The sequence below is a fragment of the Phodopus roborovskii genome, unplaced genomic scaffold (assembly GCF_943737965.1).
Source record: "Phodopus roborovskii unplaced genomic scaffold, PHOROB, whole genome shotgun sequence".
Classification (NCBI taxonomy): domain Eukaryota; kingdom Metazoa; phylum Chordata; class Mammalia; order Rodentia; family Cricetidae; genus Phodopus; species Phodopus roborovskii.
Genome location: NW_026126511.1, coordinates 55610879 through 55631499, shown reverse-complemented (window position 1 = coordinate 55631499; position 20621 = coordinate 55610879). Strand labels below are relative to the sequence as shown.

At 43.5% G+C, this 20621-nt stretch overlaps 1 protein-coding gene across 1 annotated transcript; it reads right to left on the bottom strand.

The window, feature by feature from the left end:
- Positions 1–11817: 11817 nt before the first annotated feature.
- On the bottom strand, positions 11818–19849 carry Gjb6 (gap junction protein beta 6). The gene is made up of 3 exons (XM_051195619.1): positions 19705–19849; positions 18161–18325; positions 11818–12623 (listed from the first exon to the last, which is right to left on the bottom strand). The coding sequence occupies exon 3, from the start codon at positions 12606–12608 to the stop codon at positions 11823–11825; it is 786 nt and encodes a 261-aa protein (XP_051051576.1). The 5' UTR covers positions 12609–12623; positions 18161–18325; positions 19705–19849; the 3' UTR covers positions 11818–11822.
- Positions 19850–20621: the final 772 nt, after the last annotated feature.

Genomic DNA, 20621 nt, shown 5'->3' with positions numbered 1-20621 from the left:
TTTTCCTAGAAGATATGATATCCCAGACTGCCTGGAACTCACCATGTAGACCAGGCTGATTCTGTACTTACAGTGCCTCCCACCTCAGCTTCTGCTTCCCAAATCCTGGGATAATAAACATGTGTTACCAGTCTAGCAAAAAAAAAAAAAAAAAAAAAGTACTTTTGATTCCTTTCAACAGAAGTAGGAACAAAGTTAAGAATCTATGACTTGGGCAGGGTTGATGGCTCGGTTGGCAGAGTGGCCATGAGAGTATGAGGCCTTAATTTGGGATCCACAGCACCTATGAACACTGGTGGTGGCAGTGGACATCTATAATTCCAGGGCATGAGTGAGCGGAGAGGGATCCTTGGAGCTCATTGGCTAGACAGTCTCATTGCTCTCCCTCCCATCTCTGTCTGCTTCCTGGTACCAAGAACTGAGCTATTTTAGTGCTCACCACCGTGATGCTCTTTTTGCATTGCAGCCAATGGATTAAAACCTCCCAAACTCCTCTCCCTTTCCTGAGGACCCAGGTCAGTTAATGGTTGGTGGAGAGGAGAGACATTTTCTTTAGTGGAGTAGCTACTGGTAAGTTTCCTTTGTTCCTGTGACTAACCCTTATAACCATATTCCTGTAAGTAACTCTAACGAAATTCGTTTGTTCACACATGCAAACAAAAACAATGACAACAAAAACAATCACAACAGCAACAACCCTCTCCAAAACAAAACCACTAAAAACCCTGAAAGCAGAAGGAAGACTAGCTAAGAAGAGGAGGGCCAGTGGGCATGAGACAGAAGCACGAAGGTAAGGTGTGTAAATGTTATCAAAATATACAGTGTTCAAATATGAAAATCATACTTAATCACATTGATATATATATATATACATATATATATACACACATATATATCTTATGTATGCTGATAAAAACTTACAAAACCATCAAAAATAACTTTTCTGGCACCGTGAGCCCAAAAATATCTTTCTCCCTTTGAGCTGTTCATCTCAGGTGTTTTGTCACAGTGACAGAAAACTGACCCAAACGCAATGATGACTTCTTTTGGTTTTATTATCACACTGGAAAACAGAATTAGACAACTTCAATATGCTTGAATTTCAGAACCATGTTAGAGCTGACTGCAAGATAAGCCTCAAGCAATACTTAGTTTGTCTTGATGGCTTTCTAGTTCAAACACTAATGAGATGAAAGAGAAAAACACCCCTAGCGAGTGTGTAGGAGGGGATATTGAGCTTAGGCTCGGAGCCCAAGGGTCCTTGTTTGCATCAAGCTTCAGTTATAAATTCACATTGTCACTTTGACTTAGCCTCAACTCAACCTTCATCTTGAAAGCTGACTGGTCAGGGTCTCATTCTAGTATCTAGCAGAATGAAAAGGACTTCTGTTCACCAGAAACAAAAGCAAGACACCCTGGAGATATTTTCTATACAAATATCCACCGTTTGATGAAAGATTGTAAGGTGTGTAAAGAAGCTGGAGAATGAAACTCACAATCAAGAGGAAACAATAGTCAATAGAAGTAGATCCATAGATACATGGAAATTAAAAGGGTGGAAAACAATAATGTCAACTCAAAGGGAAGCTGGAATGCTATATTCTTAAAACAGCTCCAGGTAAGATGAACAGAATTGAAAGGCACTGCAAAAGGGCAAAAGGTCATTTCATCTGGGAGACAACAGTCCTGCCTGTGAATTTATAGCAGAGTTGTAAATCATAAGGAGCAAAACTGCAAGTACCAAAGGAAAAATGACAAAAATCTGTATTCATAGACTAACAGAATTCATGGAAAATATTCACAAAATTATTAAGAACATAGATAATCTAAACCCTATTAACAAACATTTATATTTTATTTATATTTGTGGAATGTTATAGGTCCCACTTTTATAAACTTATCTATGCATAACTGTCTCCCACAAACTCCATCTGTTCTCCCCCAAAGTTCTCAATCATAAAACAAGTCTCAATGGATTATAAAGAAGGGAAACCATACAGATGTTTATAGAACCAAATTAGATCATTATGTGTATAGAAGTTACCAAGTGTTTGGGGATGGGACAACAACACGTGAATAAAAGAAATAATTTAAGAGAAATTTAAAGTATTTAATTTTATCTTATTTTGCTTTAAGTCAAGTTCTCACAGTGTTGCCAGACTGGCCTTGATGTTAGAATCCTTTACCTCACTCTACAGAGTAGCTGAGATTAATATTTAAGATGGATAAAAGTAAAATCAAATAAAAAAAATTTGGGGATGCACTTTGATGCAGTGAAAGAAAATGTTGCCTTATATGTATGTAGCTACAAAAGAAGAAAGGTAATGGCCTGCATTTCTATCTTAAGAAGTTTCACACAAAGAGCAAGTTAAACTCAGTGTTAGTATAGACAGGAAGTAAAGATAAACGTGTTTAAATTGAGATCATAGACTCAAAAGGGATCTGTGCTGACAGTGTAGGAACGGAATAAGAATGGACTTTTGATAACTGATCAGGAGAATAGTGGCAAGCACTTATACTGGGAAAGAAAGTGTCCTTGGGCCTTCTCTGAGCCACCCAGCAGGTTGCTATCAGTGTTTGCTTGCCTTCCTCCCCAGGCCAGTACACTGAGATTGCCAGCAAAATGTAACAGCACCTTGGATACCGTTTTCCACATCCCTTCGCTTGTCAGAGTCTCGGGTCCTTCTCCTTGTCAACAGCTTGGCCATCTGTATCGGCTCTTCAGGAGCTGAGGTTGTACACATCTTCCATGTGAGATGGATAATACCTGGAGCAGCAATCATGGTGGACACTTGAGGGAAAGAGCCCTTGGTATGGGGGTGGGGGAAACAGACAGGACATGAGGACCACGGTTAGAAGGAGGCACTGCTAGGCCAGAGCTCCCCCGCCTCCATCCTGGGAGCCGAGACGGACTGGCATGAGAGCCTTCTTTCAGATAATCATGGTGGGGCTGGACTAATTTCTGGTCAAGACATGGAGCAAATGGGGACACTGGATTCTGCCTGGTGATGAGTTTGGCTTCTGACCTTTCATGGTACCAGAGGAGATAAGGGAGAACACTCTGAAAGAAAGAGAAAGAAGATAGTCCTAAAAACAAAGCAGGCTGCTGGCAGGGAGGCCACGAGGGCCAGGGCAGCAGAGGACACAGAACAGAGTAAGACAAACGGCTGAAGAAGAAGGAGACCCAGGGGAGCTCAGCAACCTGCAGCTTTTTGCAGCCTTGCCCTGGAAGACAGTGATAGTCAGGCGCAGGAAGTTTGAAACAATGACTTACTGATCCTGTAAGTTGAGTGACATTCTTGGTGGCCCAGGGCCACCCCTAGCCCCCTCCCTAAAAGGGACAAGCTGTGAAAGATCAGACTAATGTTTTGAGTCCATTGGGCTATAAAGATCTGAATCACTTTACGGTGTTTTAACAGTTGTTTTTATTACCCTGTGGCTGAACAAGCCACACTTCCAGAGTGGACATTTTAGAGAACAGCTATTTCTTTTTTTTACTGTTTTTTTTTAATTTATTTTTTTATTTTATTTAATTTTATATAACAAAGTCCAATTAAATGAAAACAAACATTTATACACAATATTTGGGAATTTGGGCGTCGTTCTTTCCAAACTACTTCCTGCTGGTAAGGGGCACTGTCTTGGGGGGATTCGAAGAAGATTCAGATATCCTGGCTGTAGTCTGTAGGGCTGTTTTGTCCAGCTGTTTTGAATGTAGGATTAGCTTGTACTCTGTTTCAGGCGGTCTGGCGTGATCAAACCACATTAGTCTGGAAGGAATCCACATCTTTTCATTTTCTGTGGAAATAAAAATAGAAATCCTTTTCCCCAGTAACTTGTCCTTCAACTTAAATTTTGGAGTAAAAGCATTTTTTTTAATTTAATTTATTGTTTTACATGTTGATCCCAGTTCCCCCTCCCTCCCTCCTCCCTCACCTCCAACCCTCCCTTTCTCCTTCCCTCCCTTTTACCCTCTCTGCCCTCTCACATGCACTCTAAACACCCTCTCCTCCCATCCCCCCACCCCAATTCCATATGTAGGGCAATGCCATCCAGTTGGGGTCATGTAGATCTGACAGGTCCTGTGAAGTAGGGACTAGGGCTTCTCTCCTGTCTCTAGATTAAGGCAGTTATCCCTCCATGGGGGATATGAGAACAGCTATTTCATAGAACTTGCAGGAAATTGCAGGTGTCGGGGTCTGTTTAACACCAGCATGAGGGTTGCTCCAAGGAGTCTGAACATTTCTGGGCTATGAGATTAGAAATACTGATCAGTAGTTCTGGGAACCTCTGGCCTGTGTCTGTGCCCATGTGACTCTTATGATCTGGAGATTGGACTCAGTGACTGTGATCCCCACCTTAGTCACATGATGACATCCTAACAATGTGAAGGTTTCAGGAGGTGGTGAGATGAAAATAAATTAGGAGGATGGGCATAGAGAGCCCATCCCATCCGTCATGTGAGAACAGAGGCACAAATCACCGGTTCCTCACCAGTGACCAGTGGAAACCTGTGGGTGCCTTATCATGAACCATCTAGGTCTCCAAACAGTGAGAAATAAATCTCCATTGTTTTTGAGCCTTGAAGTCTATGGTATTCTATTAGTGTTCCCAGACCAAGTCAGCACAATTTTGACAGAGCTACCTTGGAGGACCCCTAAGATCCATGTAAAATCATAACTCCCTGGTACATGGGTGAGAAGTTTTGACATATTTTTAGCAAAGATTATCTCTGGTATTTGGGCTGGCTCAAATACTAATGCTTTTGAGATATGATTTTACTCTGTAGGCCAGGCTGGCCTTGAACCCACTATCATTCAGCCAGTGCTGGTATTACAGACATGTACACCATTCACCCAGCTCAAATGCCATTTCTTGACTGGTGTGGAACTGTCTCTGACAACTTTAGAGTTTGCATATTATCCTGCTGATCCTTCTGTGGTCTTTGATGGAGTTGAAGACAGATAGCTATGGTTATGGTTTCATTAGTTATGATAAAAGATAAGTTACATATAAGACTTTAGACTCACAAAGATATGATAGGTCATAGAATATTTTCTTTAAATCTTGCTAAATATTAATGGACTAAAGATTGTAACTATAATTCTTACTTGATAACTGTGTTGCTATCTACAATTTTACTATGTTAAAGTTGAAACCTTTTTTTTTATTTAGACGTAAAAGAGGAGATGATGGGGGTTGTTCTTTCATATATATTTTTCTCTTTTTGGTTGATGAATAAAACACTGTGGCCAACAGAGGCAGGGAGACAGGATGGGCTAGGAGAAGGGAAGAATTCTGGGAAAGGTAGGCCAGAAACAGTCACCATGTAGACTGTAAAAGAGTAGCAGGTGCAGACCCTTCTCCAGTAAGATAAGACCACGTGGAAATACTTAGATGAATAGAAATGGCTTAGTAATTAAGACAGCTAGCCAATAAGAAACCCTAGACACAGGCCAACAATTTCAAAACTAATATAGCATCTGTGTGTTTATTTTGGGGTCAAGGGCGGTAGGACTGTCTGGGACAAAGGACCTCAGCAACATGGAACATCCCTCTCCTGTGACTATTCAGGGGCTCCAGAAGCAATACTCACTCCCTCTGGATTTCTCTTCCCCTCTTTTCTCACCCAACTTATTCTGGAACTCACTATGTAGGTCAATCCTGATACCGATACCTCAGCCTCCCAAGGGCTGGAATTACAGGCATGAGCCACATGCGTGGCTTCCCCCTTTCTGAGCATGGACTGTCCAGTGGACACTGATGACCAATCAGAAGAGACTGTCTCCAGCTGTATTACTTTTTAGTCTTTTTCTTTATTGAAAATAGTTTTTTCTCGTATGACATATCCTGGTTATGGTTTCCCTTAACTCTACTCCTCGCAATTCCTCCCCACCTCCCCTTTCATCTGGATCCGCCCCCTTTATGTTTCTCATTAGAAAACAAAGAGGCTCCTAAGGGATAACAAAATAAAATAAAATAAGATAAAACAAAAGCTAACACATCAGAATAGGACAAAACAAGCAGAAGGAAAAGAACCCAAGTAAAGACATAAGGAATAGATATAGATGCAGAAACCCACTCATCCGCACACTCAGGAACCCCGTAAAAAACTCAAAACAAGAAGCCACAATATATATGCAAAGAACCTGTGGTGTCAAGAAGAGAAGAATAAGTAAATATGTCAATAAAATAAGAAATAAAAATTATAAAAATAATTTTGATTAGGAGACTATCCTCTCAGTGGTACCCACAAGTAATACTTCAAATAGTTAAACAATTCCTTACAGCATAGTTAGTGCTCTCCAAGAATCAAAACACCAAGTAATCCCCGAGTTGATAAATGTACAAAAGTATTAGGAAAATCTAGCAAGGTTGTTTTATTGCCTGTCTAATAAATCATAATATAGACATAGTTTAGCTGACAAGCACCTTCTTGTTTCTGAAGATGATGAATGATGGAGTCTGCTCCTGCAGTATTATCTTTAAAGAGATTCTTGGCTGTCAAGCCCCAGTCCCCCCCCCCCCCCCCCGCTCTGCCCTCTGAATGGTTTCAAGGCATTCTTTTACAACACGAACTTTTTTCCCCTTCTTATTAAGAAAGCCTGAAAAGGCCTTGGCCAGCCCTGCTTTGATTGTCAATCAGCACTCACCTAGTTCTCCTGGAGGGTGGGAGAAACCATGGCGACTGCAGCGCTGGCAGAGGGAAGTTGTTTACTGGCCTTGGAGTCTATGGTAAGGAAGCTAATGAGGGAAAGTGTTGGTATTCCAGGCACTGGTCAATCCAACACGTGTTTACGGATGCTCATTATGTAGGGAGCATGTTTGGGGACCAAAGAAGAGGTCCCTGAAGTAGCAGGGAGAGCCCCAGAATGCACACATAGCCTAGGAGTAGGGGGTGGGGGAGGGAGTGGGCTTGTTTATTGCAGAGAGAAAATGTCCACAGTGCAGACTTTGAACTGGTCCAGAGGACAGGCTGAGAAGGGGACATTCCAGGGACAGAGAGAGTTTTTGTAATGCCCAGAGGCAAGAGTAAGTGGCTTCTAGAGGCAGCAGATACCAGAAGCTGGGGAACAGTGGCTGTGGAGACATGAATGGGTGATCCTCAGAGAAGATTGGGTTGAGGGTAGAGAGGCAGGAAAGCCAGTGATCAAAACACCCATGGGTGCAGACAGAAACACTAAAAACCCATGAACTCCTAATGAACTAATTAGAAATAATCCCAGAAAAGCCTTCTGTTTCTAGTGAAAGGACCAGGGAAAGAGACTCTGAGTGAAATACAGCAGTATACTGCCTGGACCAATTACTCCAGAAAAGCTCCTAGCAGAGTCAGCTAAGGCCAGAGGATCTGGGTGAGACTGTAGTGGTGTGCTCTTTCCATCAGGGAAGCTGGACTTTCATCCCAACTGAAACCCAAGCCTCTCTGCTCCATGTTCCCACGTCAGTCTGAACTGTGGGTTATCTTTCCTAACTGCCTGTGTTGTGCCCTCGGAGGCTTGGTGGGAGTTGGGATTTCCACCATGCTGTTGGTGGAGACTACAGTAGGAGCTGGAACTCTAGCTCCATCTCAGCAGCAATAAGGAGTCCCCGCCCACCTTAGGCATCAGTGGAGGCTAAGTACCAACTCTATACTTTCCCTCCAACTGACAGTCAGGAGCCACCTGCCCTGCCACCCAGAGTGGTCTCAGAGAACACTGACTCAAATAACAAATTTTAGGGGAATCCGCATGTTCCCCAGATGCCTTTGGGACTCTCTTGTCATACCAAGAACCAAGAAGTTTTCAACATGAATGAAAAAAAAAATCAATATGGCCTACATTCAATCCCTAGCATTCATGTAAAAAAGTCAGGCATGGTGACATGTGTTTGTAATCCCAGGGCTGGGGAGGCTGAGACAAGAACGTGGTTGGTGCTTGCTGAGTAGCCAGCCTAGAAGAGTCAGTGAACTCCAGGTTCAGTGAGACTCTGTCTAAAAGTTAAGGTGGAGGGGAACTGGGGAAGATAACTGACATCAGCTTCTGACAGCCACACATGTACAGCATATATGCATGCACACACACACACACACACACACACACCCCACATACTCACCAAAAAAATTCAATCAACTATCATAAAAATGCTCCCATGAGTAATTATGAACATGTTGGAAACACATGAAGACATAGAAACCCTCAGCAGAGAAATGAGTGAAGTAGCTCATGTGTGCGATGGTCCATACAATCCACAGCACCATAAAAAACTACGCAAAGGAAAAGCTCCAGACTTTGCAGACAGACCTGGTGTGAATCTTCCTTCTGTTGTGTCTCTGGGCAAGCTATTGAACTTTTTACCCTGTAGGGCAAATACCAGATGCAGGTAGGTGATACATCATGGAAGAGGAAAGGGAGGCTCTGAGCAGTCACTTGGCCTGAAGGAGGAGATAGGAAGAAAAGTTAGAGGAGAGAGGCACAGTTGCAGGAGGGTCAGCATGCCAAAAACAGGAAAAGACTTAACTGTTGTAGCAGACTAGCTGAAAAGCCCTTAGGGTTGGCGTTCAGGTCTTCTGTGCTGATAGTGATGTCAATTCAGTGGAGTGTGGGCCCAGATGCAATGCTGAGAAATAGGTGTGGGTCACTGCTCTTAGAACAGTGGCATCAAGGTGGGAAGGGACTCTAGGGACTCTAGGAGTAGAGTGGAAGGTGTTATCTAGCAAGGAGGGCCGGGCCGTTTCCACCTCTGGGTTCGTGGAGATGGTGCTCTATGCACACAAATGTACAAATGTATCTTTGACACTCTGTTATTCTGCCAGGTGTGTACTCAGAAGTGTACATTGCAGTATAGCTGCTGGACCTGTTTTTAGTATTTAGTGGGAGCCTCACACTGCTTCCCATGGCATCTGTACCGCTTCCCATCCCCCAGCAATGCAGAAGTTCCAGGCTCCCCACATCCTCTCCAGCACCTGTGATTTTTATTTGCTATGTTGACACAGACATCCTGAGAGATGTCAGATGATGTCTTGTCATAGCTTTGACACATCCAATGAAGAAAAATATGGGTTATACATATTAGAAAAATATAGTGTTTATATGTAATACAGTATTATTGAACCTTAAAAGGGAAGCAACCCTATCGTATGCTACAACATAAACAAACTGAAGAACATTATGCTCAGTGAAACAGAAGAACATATACCATATAATTCCGTTTTTATGAGGTGGCTAAAATAGTCTTACAGGAGTAATGAATACAAGGGTGGTTCCAAGGCTGGGGTAAGGCTTGAGGAAACTATAGTTTAATGGGTATGAAGTTTCAGTGATCATAGACATTTAAGTTCTACTAGAGATTTATGGCATATATATGCCTATAGTTAATAAGGTGATATTGTAGCCAGGAGATGGTGAAACATGCCTTTAATTTCATCACTTGGGAGGCAGAGGCAGGTGGATCTTTGAGCTCGAGGCCAGCCTGGTCTGTAGTGTGAGTTTCAGGACAGCCAGGACTAAACAAAGATACCTTGTCTCAACAAAACAAACAAAAAACAATCTTCCCCCCAAAAAAACCCCACCAAAACAAAATAAAACAAGATGTGTGTCCTTCTACATTTGTGCAGAGAGTGGATCTCATGTTAATTTTTAAACAATTTTTGTTTTTGGGTTTTTTCCTTCCTTCCTTCCTTCCTTCCTTCCTTCCTTCCTTCCTTCCTTCCTTCCTTCCGTCCTTTCTTCATTCCTTTTGCACAAAAATAAAGGGACACTAGGAACCCTTTGGAAGAGTAGATCTCATATTACCTTGAATTGGTGATGGAATTCCAGGTATTTACAGAGTTCAAAGCTCATCAAAATAGACACATTAAATATATGCATATCTTTGTATATCAATTATACCTAAGAGCTGGAGAGAGGGGGAGGAGGGAGGGAAGGGAGGAGGGGCAGTCTGTCCTGTGGGAGAAAGGTGGTCTCAAGAGCAAGGTGGGAAACCCTTCTTCCATGCAGACGGGGACTGTGCCCAAGGCTGCCATGTCTGTGAAAGCACCGCCACCCCTCCATTCAAAGGAAAAAACAACAGAGGAGAATCAGAACTTGCACAGGCTGACTATATCCTATTCACAATGATGGAATTTGTGGTGCTGTTTTAAAAGGTTGGTTCTTGCTTTTTTATATTGGCACTAACTTGTTTATAGTTTACCCCAGGTGGAATCCAAGAATTATTCCTTTGTTCTTCTAGAAAGAGGCTCCAAAACAGGTCTTTTAGGAATTGGAGTGTGGTGTCAAGCCCGCCTATGTTTGTTCATCATTGACTAGGTGTCCTCCAGTTAATGTCATTAGTCATTTGGGATGGTGAAGCACTGAGCAGCATGCTAATGAGTCCTTACTGGAGAGGTTTCTTCACATTTCATTATTCTCCAGAGTGACCAGTCTGCCCTGATTCACCTACACCCACTGTGAGGCCTGTGTGTCCAATCTGGAAATCCCTGGGAGAAAGACATTTCCCCATCCCTGGGTGTGATGTACAGTGTGCTCAGTCATTGTGGACCAATCCTTCAAGGTCAGCTTTGTCTGGGGCTGCTATAGGCTGGGTGTGGATTGAGAGTGTTGCACATCTGTAGCTAGTGGGTGATGTTGCAGTGGCAGAGCCTGTGAGAGGAGCCTATCAGAAGGCACTTAGTCATGGGAGCATGCCCTTAGAAGGGATGAATGCGGGTCTTCTGGGAACCCCATTGGAGATTGTGATAAGCAAGCTGATACATCCCTGACTCACTGGCCCTCTTTCTGCCTTGCCTGTGATCTTTCTCACATCCACTCCCATCACAAAGCTATCCTCCATGTTCTGATGATGGAGAAAACTCTTATGAATGCTCAGCAGGTTCTAGAAAACTCCACTCACTCACTATGTAGCCAATGCTGACCTAGTTTGCCTTTGCTGACTCCTAAGTGTCAGGATAACAGGAGCACCATAAGGCTGAACTTCCCAAGAAGACATTTCCCACAGTCCTACAAGTGCCAGGGTGCCAATGGACCCGAGGATACAAGCATGCCTCTTGAAACCCAGGTACCTAACGCCCCAGCAAAAACTCATCACCTCCAGTGATGATGGAGGCGACCTGGAGGGAACAGAAACCCACAGTGTACACAGGCTTAAGCAACAGGGTCAAGCTTTATTGGGGCAATCATACTCATGTTTGCACTGTTCACCATAGGTGGAGAAGGCCAGTCTAAAAAAGTAATCCATTTCCTTCAATTCCATCTGTATTTAGCAAGCAGCAACATATATTGTCCAATGAACACGCCCCACCTTAAGAGCACACACTAGTTCATAAAACTGTCCTCAGATAGTGTGCAACATTACAACATGCCAGACCCTTTACAAGTTCAGACTTTAGAAACTTGGGGTGCACTTGCAAAGCTGACTTTGTGTTTTTTTCAGGTAAGGAAGGCCAGTCATAAAAAAATACTTTATATGAGTTCAAGGTCAGAACTAAAATATTCAATCCTATAAAAATATCTTACTGATAAAACTATTAATTTCTAGATAAATCACTCTTTACCAACAAGTCATATAAAGTATTTCAGAAAATACCCACTAAGTCCGACAGTCTGAATAGGACTTGTCAGGGTGACTTCAAGGTTCATTTGTCACCAGGATTTTGTTTTCAGAGACGGACCACAATTTTGACTTACATTGTGTGTGAATAGTTCAGGTGTTCTACCAACACTGAACTCAGGCATCTATTCGCTGTGAGTCATTTGCAGATAAACTCTGGACCTAGAGGGAGTTGTCAGATTGCTATTGTCTACAGACAGAGCACAGGCTTTGTTAGGGCTCATCTACACTTGAAATGCTTAAGCCGGGAAACTTGTGATTACGTTTTGACCACTGTCTGAGATCAGCTCATTTATTTCATTCTGCTTGCTCTCTTTCAGGGCATGGTTGGTCTGGTTTCTCTGTGCTTGTGTTCTTTTGGATCTCCTGAAACACAGTTTTAGCAGCAGGTAACACAATTCGGCCACATTGAGCAGCATGCAAATCACAGATGCGGAAATCATAAAAACAGTAAACACCGTTTTCTCGGTTGGTCTCGAAATAAAGCAGTCCACAAGGTTGGGGCAGGGCTCAATGCCGCATTTCAGTACCCAGGGCAGGTGGTACCCATTGTACAGGAAGTAGAACACATACATGAAGGCAGCCTCAAAGATGATGCGGAAGAAGATGCTGCTGGTGTATGTCCACCACAGCGAACCCTCGATGCGCACCTTCTGCCGTTTGATGTCCTCCAGGTCTTTAAACTCATTCCTCTTCTCCCCACGTATAAACTTACGGGCAGTTTCATGTCTGTAGTAGGCCACATGCATGGCCACCAGCAGTGCTGGGGTGGACACGAAGATCAGCTGCAGGGCCCAGAGCCGGATGTGGGATACCGGGAAGAAGTGGTCATAGCATACATTCTTGCACCCTGGCTGCAGAGTGTTGCACACAAAGTCCTCCTGCTCATCTCCCCAGACTTCCTGGGCAGCCACCACAAGGATCATGACTCGGAAAATAAAGATGACTGTGATCCACACCTTCCCTATGCTGGTGGAGTGCTTGTTCACACCACCGATGACAGTGTGCAGGGTCCCCCAATCCATTGTGCAGGTCTATTCCTAAATAGACAAATAGGAGCAACGCCAATTAGTGGAAGGCACCTCTGAATTGACCGGCCAGTACTGTAGTGCAATTACAAGGTCATGTGTATCTAGGCGGTCTCAGCCTACTCTGCTATTTTTATGTGTTTTTCTGGTAAGAAATGCCCATTATATAGATGGTCTCTCATTTTTGACCACAAATAACAAATAGTGTACAAACTTCATTTCTTCCTACTATGAGGCAACATCAATCTGACAACTTCCTCACTAGATGAAGAGTTTTAATAAACAACTGTCACAGTAAATAGGAACTTGATTTCACTTTTTATATAAGAATTGTGCTTTCATATGCAATATAAGTCATCTAAATTCAATTAAACACAGGTTGTATATTAGTTGCTGTTTGTCATTAATCCAAGAACACAGCTAAACTAACATGTGCCGGAGTTTCCTTTCTTCCCTATCCAAATGAACATATTGTATCATTGTGGTTTTACTCAGGGACTCAGAACTTTTGCCATAGGTTTTAGTAATTAAGTGGTTTATCCAAGCCACAAAATAGCAGTCAAAGTCACTCCTTAGAATGACATACTCAGGTTTACTTTGCAGACTAAGAAGAAACAGTGCTGCCAGTTGACCTTATTCAGTGTATATTTATTTCTAGCTTGAACAGACCATCTGCTGCAATCATGTGTTCTCAGGAAAGCTAATATCTTCAACTACCTTCCCCAAAAGAGAATCACAAGGTTTGACACAAGTTGTTTCCTTGTTCTCTGATGGAAGCAGGCCATGTGTTGGCCGTTGCTCAAAAACACGGGTCCCATTGCACCAGGGGCCACTGAAGCCCAGGCCTTTCTTCCCTTCTAAAAGACTGATTTGACATCTCGAGAGGAAAAGGAACTTCTTTCCTCTAAGGCAGTGGTTCTCAACCTTCCCCATGCTGTGACCCTCTAATGCAGTTCCTCATGTCGTGCTGACCCTCAACCATAAAGTTATTTTGTCATTATTTCATAACTGTAATTTTGCTACTGTTATGAAACATAATGTAAATATCTGTATTTTCTGGTGGTCTTAGGTGATCCCTGTGAAAGGGTTGTTCCAACTCCAAGGGGTCAAGACTCACGGGTTGAGAATCATTGTTCTATGGCAACTCTTACTATAATTCAAACAGTTCAAACAGTTGCTTCTTAGAAGAATTGATTGGCATGTTCCTTTTCTTTTCTTTATCTCTCTCTCTCTTTTTTTTGAGGATATGTATGTGTGGGAGGTAATGAATGACAGACACTGAAAATCTTTAGAAACGATGACAGGCATGTTTTCATCTACATGGAGGGGATGAGAGTCATCCAAGTCCTTTTGTTGCTGGCCTCGGGAGGCTTTCTCTTGAAAGTAGCTGAGGAACACTGTTCAACTTCCCTCCAAGTTAACCATGGTCACCATCTAATCATGCCTGGTCCACCCACGGCCCTCACACTGCCCACCACGTCCCCGGGATGTCCTGGATTTGACTAATTTTAGAGTTTATGCTTTTCTCAGAAAGCCACCAGGTTTGGGCTCACAGAGTAGCTGATACATCCATCTGACCCTTGTGTGCTGATTTCTGTTCCTGCTGGGCCAGACGATGGGAGCTCAGGTGTCCACCATGGGGATAGAATCAGGCATGATAGGGGTATAGCTAGAAATTTCTGTGTTTTGGTTGCAAGAATTTGTCTCCTTGCCATGGCAGAACACCAGAGTGTTCACAGTTCCAAACGTTGATCACATGCTGTGACTACAAGGTTATCACCCAAACAGCTGGATTTTTAGAGCCACACCGAAACTGAGCTTGCTCACTCCCAGTACAGGGAGCAAACTCAAACAATGGTTTTAATTCTGTCTGGACTGAGTTAAATCTTAATTTCTTAATAGAAAAGAGGAGTTGAATTCCATCCTCAAGGATTTGCAAAAGTGGAGGAATGAAGCTTCTCAAAAAACTGTGTCCATTGTTATGAGGGGAGGTGAGGGTGGGAATCCAGAGCCCCAGAGAGATAGAGACAATGAACATCGAGGGTTAATGGAGAGGCCTAAATCTGTAAACACACAAACAGAAGTCAAACATCCACAGTATGAAAAGGAAAAGGCAAGTAGGGGGTGCTTCTTGGTGTATATGGCTGTGGTTAACTTTTGTTGTTGTTTTGCTTTTTGAGAAAGTCATGTAGCTCGAACTGGCTTGGGACTCCTGATTCTCTTTCCTTTGCCTCTTGAGTTGGAATTACAGGCATGTGCCACCATGCTTCACTCCAGACAGTACAATTTTAATTGGCAACCAATAAAAAGTACCTATTTATTTATTCATAATGCTGGAGACGGAACTCTAGAACTTTGTGTGTGCCAGGTGAGCACTCTACCAGCTGAACTGTATGGGTGAGCCTGACTTAAGGCACTTTCTGTTTAACCTCCAACAAGGATCCTCAATGGCATTCTCTATTTTGTAACAATTGGGTAATAATTACCATGGAAACCACGTGGACAGCTTCTTAGTGTTGTAGGCACTAGTGTTTGTAGACATCTCATAACATCAATAACAAAGTTGCATCCTCACAGCTTCTTTAATAACACATCATCACTCTGTGGTTAAGTGCTTTGTATAAGGAACATTGTTCCAGTGGGACTTTAGTGTCTCTTGTCTTACTGCAGAAGAATGACTTAGGCTACATGAGAACAGAGTGTTCAGGCTCCCTGAAGACAGATTCACTTCCTGGTTCTGGGGAGAGCCTAGCATTCTGGGGTACCTGTGGTAGTCTATACAGCAGGTGGTAGGGTCTTGAATGAGGAATTTGTTTTGCAAGAGAAACAGCTAAGGGGCCAAGGCAAACTAATTTGTGGGTCTGGACTGTGGGTCTGGACTGACAGCAATCTTGGGAATTATAGCAAAAGAAAATTCAAACCTGTACTGACCTGGAACTTAGAAGCTGGGCTGTGTCTTTAGCATTAACAGAAACTAGGAATCTTAAAAGCTGAAACAGGCTCTTGGAAAGCTATGGTTCTCAGCCCTGGAAGCCTTTTGTCAGAGGCGAGCTGAGACCCACCAGGCAGAGAAATAGATTGCTGGGAAGTCATGATCTCAAGCTCCACTAGTAAGAATATTTACTAAGTGTTCTCTCTTATTTACTATGTATTCCAAGCCCCAAAGAAGCTTTCATTTCCCTGCCATAAGTATCTGTGTGGTAAACAAACAAACAAAAAAACTTCACCTTAAATAAAATGAATTATGAAAATTAAGTTTTAGTTTTTGCCGGAAGACACTATATTAATTTTCTCCAACTGTCGCTGCCATGTTCTGGAGGCGTGTCAATATGTGGCCTGTGAGGAGGCAGAGGTGTGTAAATCTTGTAGTCACACATACTTTGCCACAACTGTTCCCCCATGAGTTATTGTTCATTTTCAAATGTTCTCTTGTTAGCCAGTTAGCTCAGAACTCTGCACTTTGCTCAACGACTTGTCCCATGGATGTGGTTTATCAAATAAATTTAGCTGTGTGTGATGGTACATACCTAGAATCCCAGCACGTGGGAACCTGCACAGAAGGACTGGAAGTTTGAGGCTACAAGATCCTGCCTCAAACAAATATTTCAGACAAGAATTTGACCTCCCCCAACCATAAATTCTTTTTGTTGCTACTTCATACCTGTAATTTTGCTATTGTTATGAATTATAATGTAAATATCTGTGTTTTCCAGTGGTCTTAGGTGACCCCCCCCCATGAAAGAGCCAATCTACCCCCATAAGGGTTGAGAACCACTGCTTTAAAGGATGACAACAACATAAAATGTCTAAGTCACCAAGGAAAACAAAGTTAAACTCAAATATTGGCTTGTTTAGCCTACTGGTCACTCAAGACAATTGGGCAAAAAGCAAGTCACCTGATTTCAACGGTTTTTCTTGAAAAGCAATAAAGATCCCTTTATTTATAACAGAGGATATGAACAAGAAAGAGGGTTATTACCACCCTCTGTAGTTCACCCTGACCCTAAGTGGCAGTACCAAGGACATGAGGTAAACTTGGGTTAGCCTTTTCCATCAGTGAGATGGATCTTGCACTTTCTTTGTCTAGACCATGTCATTCCTGGGGTGTCTTCCATAAAACCTTGGGTATCTGTCCTACATAGCATTTGCCACGGGCCAAAAGCAAGAAAGTGGAGGTCACCTTATAAGTATTAGGAGTCAGTCCAGGGTGATGGAGAAGTTTAGGGGTCCTGAGTCCTACATTTCTATATTCATGACTTCAGCTCCTGGGAAAGTCTGGCTGCTTCCTGGAGACTCTTCTGCACCCAAAGAGGGGTTGAGGTGGTGGACAGCTGAAGAGTAAAGGACTTGCCCTTCTGGCCTGCCTTATCAGTGAGCAGAGGTACCCTGGCCAATGGAAGGGCAGACTGACACTAGGGCCTAGGAAGGCCTTGAACCTTGTCTTCTTGTAGGAATTCATACCTTCATGACCTTCAGTCATAGAGAAGAGTGGAAGTACCCACCATCTGAGAAATGGTCACCAACTCACAAATAATTTTCCAAGTTACTGCAGCCACCACAATCCTTCGCTACTTGCAGTGAGCAACAATCCACTTTCCTGCCATGCTTCAAGGGGCCTGACCTGATGGGAGGAGGCTTTCCAGTGAAAATCAAGCTATTAACTCGTTCTTAGTATGCCACAGAAGCTTATTTAACCTGACAGCTTCCTGGCTTGCCTATGAGGAACAAATAAATAGATATGCTTAGCCCCACAGATGTCACCCTACAAGAATGTGGTCGTCTTTAGGCTTAAGAAGACAAATCACATCTATTTCTGTGATGTATTTAATTACAGGGCACAATTCTATACTAATTCTTGATATTATAATTCCAGTCTTAAATATTTAACTCTAAAAGTACAGCAGTGACCTCACTTTTGGGACACCATTTTGAAATGCATCTGTTCTTCCCTTTCACAAATAAGCTAGGTCTACTTTTTTCCCAGCCAGCAATGATGAAAGTTTATTATCATTTTTACAATTTTGTTTTGAGACAGTTCTTACTATGCATCTCTGACTGGCCTTGTACTCCTAGGATGACCTTAAGCTCACAATAATCCTCCTGTTTCAGCTCCTTGAGGGTTGAGATTTACAGGTATATGTCACAATAATTGGCTTTTGAAGCTTTTGGTATTTGAAGGTTGAGGACAATTTTATTAGAGTTGAAGAGGAAGCATCTGGGCTGAGGAGCTCTCAGTGTCAGAAGCTGCTGGGGGAGGGGAAGGGGGAAGAGGAGAGAAAGCCTTGCCCCTTGAGTTGTGCTCAGCAAAGGAAATTCCAAAACTTAACCATGTTGCCACTTTAGCTCCACGGAAGACAGGACCCAAACCAAACCCCTCAGCACACAGAAAGAGCTTTCCTTTTCTAAATCAAGCTACAGTACACTTCAGGAAAAAAATATCTCTTGATTATTGACTAGATCCAAGGGGAAAGCACACTCCTTACAATGCCCACGTGAGGTCTGTAGAGTCGAGGGTACAAGGAAACCAGGTCCAAGCAAAACACCCAAACCTGAGTCTTATTCCCAAGGACTCCCAGTGTGTCCAGCTCAAGAGCCAAGGTTAAATCCCTCTGTAAGGACTTCTGGCTCTTCCTCCAGCTCCTCTGGAAGTCAGCAGGGCAGTGATGATGGCACTACAACGATGTTCTCTTTATGGGTGGCAGTAGGAATGTCACCTGTGGGATGAAAAAAAAAAATCATTGTTTGCCATATTTTTTCAAGTTCTCTGTTAGTGCACTGGTGAATTTCATGGGTTGTTTTCCTTGATCACCAGGCCCATTAAAGGTAAATTTGGGTCCTGTCAGATTCCTATGCTTTGTAGCCTCCCGTCCTCATCAAAAGCACTCTCCAGGGTAGACTAATTTCTCTGTAGTCATGATAACAATGGTGATGATGATACTCTATCCCAAACCTCAAACACAGTAAGTATGCAAAGAGTGGCAAAGGGTTTGAGAAGCTTGGTACAGCCAACACCCCCTCCCCCCATTGCAGAGTTAAAAGCTTTTCTTTCTTTCATCAAGAAGTCTCTGGAAATCCCAGGTGACCCCACAGACAACCTGATAGTTAGGTTTGAAATTTAATGATGCAAACTATCAGGAACTGTGATTTCAAAACAGTGACTGGTGATGGCATGGGGTTTAGGATTTGTATACCTTGCCAACATCAACTCAATCTCAATGAAACTTTTGCTGTGTCTTTAAATGTAAGAATGGACAATCTACAAAATTATATTTCTGATTCCACTTGAGTTACAAAAAATATTCCCATTAAGTTCAACATCCCTCTTATAGGCCTTCTTAGCAGCTGCCCTTTCCAAGCAAAGCTCTGACCTCTCTCAACATTTCATTTAGGCTCAATTACAATTAAATGACTCTGAAGTGGGGGAGGGGAGCTTCCAGGGGCCCAGTTCCACTCTCCCAGATCAAGCAACAGCTCCTGGATATCCTAGCTAGGACAATATAAGATCATTCCCTAATGGGTTAAAAACAACTTTCCCCAATATGCTCAAAGTCTCTGGGATTTTTAGACAGAATCAGAAATGCATGGTGAGGACATGTAAGTCAGGATTTTCTTTCCCTTGCTGAGGTTGTTGAAAGACCCTGCCCAGGTCTCTTCCTTCTCCTGCAGTGCAATGGAGAAAAAGAACTAAGGAAGAAAGTCACCACGCCATGGGAACTTACCTTTAATGACAGCCACCAGTGACCCAGGTTGATGGTCAGCCTTCTGGGTCTCAGTAGACCTGGGGAGGTGAGTGGGAACCCTTCTCATCCTAGCACCCAGGCAGCTCTCTCCATCACTGCCTCCCCTCCTTGGCACTGATCAGACAACAACCCCCAAAGACTCTGCTGGATCCAAAGAGCTGACAAAGCTCTCCACAGGGGCAGTTCTGTGCAGTATCCTGCACTGCTAAAATCTGCATCAGGACAGGACATTTTCTTCTAGAACACTGGTTAGATTCTGCTAGAACTGGGGCAAAGAAAGCATAAAGTCTACTTGAAGGAAAACAAGGCTGCAAGCACAAACTGACGAAAGTGGCTTGTTTGGTGTCCCTTACCTCGGCTGCAGGTCCATAGCCCTTCCAGTGTCCACAGCTGTAGGTCCACACTCTCTGAGACCCGAGGCCCGGTCCCCAGGAAGAGAAGGGAGCCCAAGTGTGCAAAAACCAGGCTAACAACACCTGGGACTAGGCTCCTTCACCCGACAAGGAAATACTACCTGTGTTTGAACTTTTTAATCAGGTGTGTCACCAATTACTTTTAATTACTATTGTGCACACCACTGTCATCTTTGTTTCATAAGTTCCTGAGTCTTAATCATGCAGTCTGAACGGGCATTTCTGTTCAAAACTTATCCATTGCTCCAAGTCTTTGGGGTTGGACTGAACTTAAACATCATTCTTTCGCTCTGCTGTTCTGTTCCCCAAATCCAAATGGAACAGGTTGATGACCTCTGAACAAAGACAGCCCCAAACCAGCAAAGGAAATGGGGAAAGGAACTCAGTCCGGACTCTGGTCACTTCACATAACTTGATGTATTTCTAAAACCTGTTGTGCAAGTCAGAGGGGCACGCTACGGGCAGAAGTCAAACCAGTCGATCCCAGTTTCTGGAGCAGCGCGGGGGGAGGGGACGGCGCAGATGACAACCATCCCACAACGGTTCTATCCGCGGGGGGCGCGCAAAGGCTCCAGGATGCCGATCAGAGGCAGATAAGGATGTGGGCAGCCAAGGTGCAGGCACCCACCATACCACCAAGAGTCTGCCTGTGGCCACCGGGCCACCTGGGGACAGTCGCTACTCCTGCGCCCCACAGGGACAAATATGGCGAGGAAGGGGACAGGGCACTTCCTTCACTTGCCCGGGTTTCTCTTGAGGAAATTCCCCCACTCGCGCTTACCTGCTCGGTAGAATCCTGATCCTGGCTTGCAGCGGTGCCGACAGCTCCGGTTGGGCGGGTGTCTACGGTTCGAAGC

Excerpts from the sequence above, each read along its gene's own strand:
- Gjb6 (XM_051195619.1), bottom strand. The coding sequence starts at position 12,608 with ATGGATTGGGGGACCCTGCACACTGTCATCGGTGGTGTGAACAAGCAC.